Below are 8,322 nucleotides of genomic sequence, written 5' to 3' on the forward strand. Positions count from 1 at the left end.
AGTAATTATTTAAGACACTATCTTATTCATGTTACTTTGTGGTCAGACCTATACACCTCTGACCTCCTTGCCTACTTGGATTATTTGTCCACTAATTAGGCAGTCTTAAATGCCAGCAGGAAAGCTTAAAGCCTTGCAATACTGTCAAGCAAAAATACCACCATAAAAGACAGGCATAACTATCTTTATCCCATTGAGCTCAATTCATTTTTTCATTCTGTGAGCCACTGGAGAAATACGTTTTAACTAGCTGAAGAAGAAAATCCTATGAAAACCTGTTGGACAATAACCTGTGGTTGGAAAAATCTAATTAACTCTAAGGCTACGTTCCACTTTTTGAATTAGTCTTCTTATGGTATAAAGAACTTGAATCGTGTCCTATCACCTCAGAGGTTTAGCAATGCCTCAATAAAAAGAAGTGAGCAACCCTTCTTAATTCATATCACTATATTGAACCGTGTCTCATATTTACGTGCATAACATTTATGCAGTACTCCTACCACTGTTGAGTTGGTACTGGCAAAGCAACAGCTGTACAAGCTTGCTGACAAGTCTGAGAGGCTTCACACCAGAGGCCACTTCCAAAGGGGAGATGGAAAAAGAAAAACAACCACACCCTCTAGAGTTCAACGACCCTCTCAATTAGTGACCTCCTCAACTGTAGACAGTTGCCATTTCTGGATCTGCTTGAATGGGCAATGGAGCTGTGAAGCTTCAAAAGTCAAGAGAGGCAGGATGTGACACTCATTCAACCAGATTCTAATCCTATAAACAACCAAGCACGCATCACTAGGCTACTTATGTTTTCTCACAGTGTTTTCTGCAGATACAATTAATCTCTCACATCTGGTGTTAATCGTCCTTCTTCAACCAGAGATAAGCAGAAAAATAAGTGAATTTTTCACACTTCCCCACTTCTGTGACCACATACGTCACCAAGACACCGGGTTGTCAAATACTAAAGGACATCCCCTACCGTTACACTTTTGCTAAAATACTGACAGCACAACACCAAAACTTGAAAACTAAAATCACTTCCAGAACTTAAGAAGTCTTTATTTATCATACGTATACGATTCAATACAGGGTCAATTATGCTTAGACTACAGCTAATAAGGCTATTGTTAAGGTTAATCGTTAGTCTTCAGATGGTTCAAGTCCCTGATAATGAATCCTATACTTATTTCATTGTGTTGTTCTAGCCTACTAACACAGAGCAACCAGTTAAAAGAACCCATACTTTCTGATGATTCAGTGTACGTCAGGTACATATTAACAAGCCAATTACACGCATGCAATTGTGCAAAGGAAGTATTTTTCCGTAGGCTACCTGTGAACTTTGAAACCTTTTTGAGAAACCTACCATGCTGTTTCTGCTTAGGGTTGTACATCTTCCACCAGCGAAATATGATAAATCCATCTTGAATTCTAAATCAAATAAATTAGACAAAATAGCAGTTAAGAGAGTGATAATCCAAAATCTTATGTGCAGCTGCATGACATGTTGCCTCCTGCAGTGCAGAGATCTGCAGCTGCAGTAGTGTACAAGCAATATTAAGGTACGAAGCATTACAGCACAAAGCATACAGTGTATTATTATACATTACTGCATTAGCTGAAACTTGCATAAAACCCCATACCCATTGCCTTCTCAAGGCTTTTGGAATTTAACAGCAAGAATCAAACTTACAAACTATGTGCTGGTATGCAGTTCACAAAACAAATTCTTCTCAATTCCAGCAAATAAATGCAAACTACTTGGCCAAAATTAATCTTTCAGACTTAAGAGAGGGAGTATGAGGGAGTGAAAGACACTAATGAAAAAAATAGTTCTTCAAACTCTGAAGTGTTTTCTTTTACAAATATTAAGGACAACTAGAATCTTATCCAGTAGTCTCTTCCAATCAACAACGTTCAAATAGCAAATGACCTAACAAGTATCTAAGAATGTCTCAATACCACCATCAAAAGAGTCAGTTTATTTTTAACACTTCTAAAAATATTTATTGTTCATTTGCAAGACAGTATTTTCATATCTGTTCTTTAGACATATATTTAGACACACTGTATTTGAAATCGCTACTTAGAAGAGCAACTCCCTTGGAAATCTGTACCTGATAGACATGTCTTCTGTGATGAAATAGATTTCGCGAACCATGACTTTTCCAGACAGTACAGAGAACGAAAAGGAACCTAGTGTGGAAAAAAAAAAAAGTGTTTATCAGACATTAGCCTAAAGTTGTTGATGCTTTATTTTCTGAACAGGAAGAATATAGTCTTCAATTATCTGAAATGGGTTTACTAGGTATGTTGAGTTTTCCCTTTGAAAACACACTGACTTTCAGAGGAGAAGGGAAGTCAGATTCAGAACATACAAGACAAAAAGTATGCAACTCTAAAAGGTGCTGGGTTTGGCACCACCCAAGAATACAACCAACCCCAAGACACACTAGTCCTTCAGGAACATTCAGGTACCTTGCGAAGCTTATGAAAAGAGTTAGGAAAGCTATTTTGAACATCTATAATATCAAGTCATTGTATGCAAGACCATAATTAGAGAAATAAAAATTCCTGACAAAATAATTTTTCAAATTTTAAATGGCTATAAAGTTTTCGGCCCAATTATTATGGCAAATTGTGTTTACGGCAAGAAGGATTAACAAGCATGCAAACAGCAGCAGGTAATGCAATAGTCCGTATTTGTCCTAAGGCTTTTCACCTCATCCACAGAAAGTCAAGTAAAACATGATTATATAAAAATAATAATAATCAACATTAATCGATTTAAGCCAAGCTGCAAATCAGAGGATTTAATTAATGTTATGTTCTTCTTGCTGATTAAGTTTATAAAGAACACCATATATCTGGCCAGCTATGTCCAGCTGTCTTTACTTAATAGCTATTTCACAGAGAAATTTTAATAAAAGCCTATAGATCAAGTGTAGCAGCCAATAAGTATTTCATCTGCATTGCCGTTTTAAAAGCTGGATTTGAAGATGGTTTGGATTACAGTTCCTAAATTCTCGAGGACATAAGCAAATTATTGCAGGGGTCTCTTTGGCAGGCAAGTGTGGGTGGGATTTTCTGGTTTTAAGTTTTCACTACATTTATGACCAATAGTTGCAGAAAAAGTCCAGAACTAAAGTCATCATTATTCTGAGAAGCAGACAGAGGAAGGCATGGAAGAATAAATAAAAGAAAATTAAAAGTGCAATCTGAGTGACGGTGTGGGATACAGCCCTCTGTGACTCAGCACCAGATATTTTTGTAATGTGGGTGAGTGCCCAAGTGATTTGTACTGACCTGTTTTATTAAAAAATGTTTTAAAATAAAAAAAAAAAGAAAAAGAAAAGTTAATGGATTTTGATGCAAATGTTCTAGCCAGTATAAATGCTACATATCACAGTCCCAGTATGGATTAACATGATTAACTGTTCTGACAGCTTATGTAGAAACCAAGGACGCTGCCATAACAGCGAGTCAAGGCCTAAGACTCCACTGTGCCCCTCCGAGTCCACTCCAGCGGTTGCAACCCACACTTCAGATGCCATAAAACCAGCCTCAAAGGTGTGGGCGAGTGGGAAGCTGCACCCCTTAACACCAGATTATGAGGCAAATTCAGAGGTGGATCAGGCAGGTTCCATGGGGACTGAGGTCGATCTTCTCCTTCTAAGACACTAACCGTTATGATTACAGGGCTTTGAAAAAAGGGGTAATGGAAAACGTAAAGATTTTAAGTACACAAAGTACACAAGCCAAACAGAAAAAAGTAAACTCAATTTAAAATTAAAAAAACTGTCAAGTGAACTTTAATACAAAATAATGAGAGACTTAAATGAAAAAGGGGGTGGTTTTTTTTCCTACACCAAGAATCCTCCCCTAAAGTACGATATTGAACATTTTTCTTCTTAAATTAAACCCATGCTGATCATTTCCAAATTACTGTAACAAAGGAACACTTTGACTTTACTTCCAGTTTTTAGCAAATTGAGGTACAATATAAAGCAGCAGATTAACACAGCATTACAGTAATTATAACTTACCAATATGGATGTAGCCATGTTTATATAATCTGTTAAGAACCAATGTTAAAATGAGTCCAATGTTCCGGGAATTATAATAAGTTAGGTAGATAATCCATCCACAAGACAATATTGTCGCTGTTGAAAGATTAAAATGAATTAAAATATTTCTTAAAGTATGCTGACCTAGATAAAAGCCTTACCTATTAAGACTATGAAGCACAACAGTGTTCTTCCTACACTCCAAAACCAATCTGAAACTGATGGGACACTTTATTGGGTGTTTTCAGAAAGATGGTGTGAGAAGGGTGTGAAGAGATGAGGGGAAAAAAAGAAGGGAAACAGAAGTTCAGAAAAATATAGATTCTTCACTGCACTTCCATTCCCTAATATAAAAAAAAAAAACTGTCCATATTCCATTACATCCCTTATTGTCCAAGAAGTTAAATTTCATAGATCAAATCATAACATGCATTACCCCACATGGTCATTTATTTCAAAACACCCTAGAAAACCAACACGACAGAAGTCGTACTACATTCCTTCTCCATGATTCTCCAAACTGTGAATTGTAACTTAAATTTCTAGTCTTTCATATCTTAGCACAGGAAACAACATTATCACATCTGAAACCTTTTCCTAAGTTGCTGTATCCCAAGAGAAATGTACCAGTCCTCAGGTTACCAGAAATCTGTCAACAGTTCAAGCATGGAATTTGATAGGAAAAAAAGGAAATCGCAATCCAACGAGAAACATGTTTAAAAAAAAATAATTAGGTCTGCTAATCCCCAAAGTAATCTTTAGTTGATTAAGAGCTAGTAACCTATTTCTAACTACAAGGTTTCTCAAAGCTTCCAGAAGGACAAACCCAAAAGGAATGGGACTGCCAGGGAACAGACTAGTTCTAACTCACTTTACTGATAATTACCATTCTGTTTCATTCAAAGCAGAGTAGGAAAGAATGTCATCTTTGTATTTGAGGTATTTCTACTCATTACACTAACTGAACTTTGTAACTGAAGTTTTTCATTTAGGTATACACTTCATACTGAAAAACTCAGATTTATTGTGCCTTTTATAGAAAATCTGAAGTGCAGGAAGGCATATGGGTACGACACCTTCACTCTGTAGAGACTTCAGATGACTACTCAAAAAAAACCCAAACAACAAAACCACACCAAAATAGTTACAAAAACAACCTGTCCTTTTACTCCTCCTTAATTTTTTTTGCAGTGGGATGTTCCATTGCTTTGTAACAACACCTGTGCTTTGTTGAAAGATGAGGAGAACGTAGAAGAAAGAGACTTGCATGACTTAATCTTTTCCTTACTGGAAATGAATCCAGTGTGGCCAAAATTCAAGTAGCTCACACACTCGGACAGGTAAGCTGCTTGACATGTAAAACAAATCAAACCTGTGTGGGTGATTACACAGGAACAAGGCAGGGAGGGTTAAAGCTACGCCCCAGGAAAGAAACTGCTCTTGGCATTCAGTGAAGGCACACTCCAAGGACAGCGTTTACCTCCCCTCACTTTCAGATGAGTAAGCTGCTCACTGCTGGTCCTCTATCAATGTAGGGAGAAAGGTGGAATGACTCACACTCAAAGGGTCTCATTCCAGTAATAAAACTCAATTTGAGATTAAAGTTCAACTAGATACTGAACTTCTAGATACCCAAAGCCAAGAAGGTACCCTCTGAACGTGACATATATGGAGAAAAATTGGGAAACTAGTGCAGTTCCCAGGCACTATGGTCCTAACCCACTGCCTTTACCACTGGTCTCACCCCTGCCATAAACTGTAGCCTCTTCTTTTCCCTCACCAAATTTAGTCTCTGCTGTCAAGTGACAGATCCCATAAACTCTCATTATTATATTCTTGATTTTAAAAGCCTCTTCACTGAAACTACATTTTGGAAATTACATTTGGAAAGTTTTACTGCATGTGATTTTAAAAGATTATTCTAGAATTGAGCAACAGCTCTTTTTTTGTTCTCTTATAACAGGATGCCATAGGTCAGCAGATAAAAGCAAAGGAAGAATGACTGGTTGAAACTGGGTCAGTTAATAACTATCACTTTGTTTCTATCCAAACCTTGTAATAACAGGAGGCCACCCAGCTTTTTCTGTTGTTTGTGTCATTGTTTCTAGAATACCAGGTGGTTTCTGACAATTGAAGAGACCAGCAGCTCCCCAAAACTGCATAATTGTATATAGTTCATTCTGTCCATAAAAAAAGGGGACGGACCGTATTATTTCATCAGGTTCCATCCATCCCTTCTGTGAAATAAAAATTCATAACTTTAATATATTCAAGCAAATAAGAAAGCTAAGCAAAGCTTTTGGTCTAAACTATAGCTGTTACATGGAATTGCTTATATCCTACATACTCTCCATGTGGAATTACTAACAGTTTGCTCTAAGAATCCAGTGCAGAGAGGGAAAATCAGAAAAAGAAAATTCTGCAGGCTGCAATTTGAGACTTTTATTCTTTGGTGAAAGACCTGGACACCTCTAAGTCTCAAGGCAAAGCTTCCAGAGACAAATTTTTCGGATCTGTTCCATATTTGTTCCACGTTTTACCATGAGCAGCATGGTCATTCCCCTATTTTCATCTTGACTACACTTGGAATTTTATGTTCAGTACAAACTTTCCACGTCAACATATTAAAATATTCAGAAAGCACCCTGAGGTAATTTGCCTATATCATTTTCATTCAGTTTGGCCTACTGAAAAATAATTCCAGTATATCAATAGCCAACCGACATGCTTTAACTTCCCAGAAATCAAAAAAAAGAAGTTATTTTTCCTGTGCTGCCCCTCACTCCAAGTCCAAGAATCAAGCCTGAAAAGCAGGCATTATCTACCTTTGGAAAAGTCCAAATTCATCACACACTTCTAGCACTCTCATCTGGTCCTCAATACAACTTAATTTTTATTGTGCTGTCACTGATCCACCTGCTCATAGATTCAGAAAATAAAAGTACCTAAACAAATACAAACAATAGCACTAGTCTTATAAAAAAATTAGCATATCTAAATCAGGGACATTTACAAAAACAGCCCAAAACCCAGTACATGATAGTTTGGCTTAAAGGTTATTGTGACACACAATTTAGACTAGAAGTTATGTCATTAAACACAATAGTCTTTACAGCACTTTTCAAACTATACTGTATTAAATGGCAGATATGTACACAGTGGTATAACAAAGTTATTGTACCTGACTGTCATGTGCTACAAAGCTAATCCCTTGTTATGGTATTACAATTAATCATCAGCTTATTCTGGTGTTAGAAAAAACTTATTTCATGGAGATAAGTTCTCACTGAGATCTTATTTTGCAGAGTCACAGTTGTAGAGCATCATCTTTTGCACATCGGACTTATCTCCCAAGCGTTGCAGCACAATTAGTATTGGAAACAGTTCTGTATTTTTTCTTTCTGAGTTGCTTCAGTAGCATTGCCATACCTCACTAAACAGCTGTATGACAAATAGAAATTTATTTTCAATGTTTTGATGTAATTTGGTAGGAAATTTAATATTGGTATGCCAGCATTTAGAGAAGCACATTTAAAAGTACACACACAAAAAAAAATTAACCAAAACAGAATAGATTCACCTTACCTACTAACAGCCAAACAACGTTGGAGTCATGCTCTGTTAGGAAGTCTTCCAACTGCGTGATACTTGGGACAAAACTATCATTTTTTCTTTGATCCATTGCTAAACTGTTTTTGCACCAGCACCTATAGAACTGAAAGAAAAAAAAAAAACACAACAAACCAAAACCAAAATGAGTAACAAGCACAGCACAGTTCGGAGAAAATTGAGTATGTACCACGTTAAATAATCTCTAACAGTCTGTTTCACACAAATATGAATTTACTTGTTTTATTCCTTCAATAACATCTTTACAATTGTCAGCTACCCTTTCTTCAACTCTAGAGCTCCAGAAAAAACTTCCACTCATTTCTGCTGAAACAAATCGTTTCCAGGCACATGCCCCCCTGAAACAGCTTACAGGTCCAACAGAATGCCAGAATACGCTCTCCAAAATTAGCACCCTGAATGCCCTGTACAGCATATAACAACAAATAAATTTAGAAAACGGTTGCATGATAGCAGAAAGTCAAAAGGTAATGGAACACACAAGTAACAATCAGTCTGCATTAGGCCTTCTAACATGCAAAAAGGTAATGAGAGACAATATGAGGCTGAACTCCTGTCCCCGCAGAAGGAAAGGCCAAAGCCAACACTTTCAGCAGCTACGGAAAATTCTCATAACCTCCTAATCGAC

The 8,322-nt window shown here is 36.9% G+C and overlaps 1 protein-coding gene across 1 annotated transcript in view; it reads right to left on the reverse strand.

The window, feature by feature from the left end:
- LOC104158743 (uncharacterized protein KIAA1109-like) overlaps positions 1 to 7,773 on the reverse strand; it is a gene marked incomplete at its 3' end in the record, with an annotated part of 54,731 nt that extends 46,958 nt beyond the window's left edge. Inside the window, exons 1-4 of the mRNA XM_009696471.1 lie at positions 7,650 to 7,773; positions 4,044 to 4,160; positions 2,115 to 2,193; positions 1,364 to 1,428 (exon numbers count right to left, since the gene is read on the reverse strand). Of these exons, the coding sequence (XP_009694773.1) occupies positions 1,364 to 1,428; positions 2,115 to 2,193; positions 4,044 to 4,160; positions 7,650 to 7,746 (358 nt within the window). The remainder of the gene's footprint in view (positions 1 to 1,363; positions 1,429 to 2,114; positions 2,194 to 4,043; positions 4,161 to 7,649) is intronic.
- Between the last annotated feature and the right edge of the window lie 549 nt (positions 7,774 to 8,322).

The sequence above is a fragment of the Cariama cristata genome, unplaced genomic scaffold (genome assembly GCF_000690535.1).
Source record: "Cariama cristata isolate BGI_N322 unplaced genomic scaffold, ASM69053v1 scaffold12463, whole genome shotgun sequence".
NCBI lineage: Eukaryota > Metazoa > Chordata > Aves > Cariamiformes > Cariamidae > Cariama > Cariama cristata.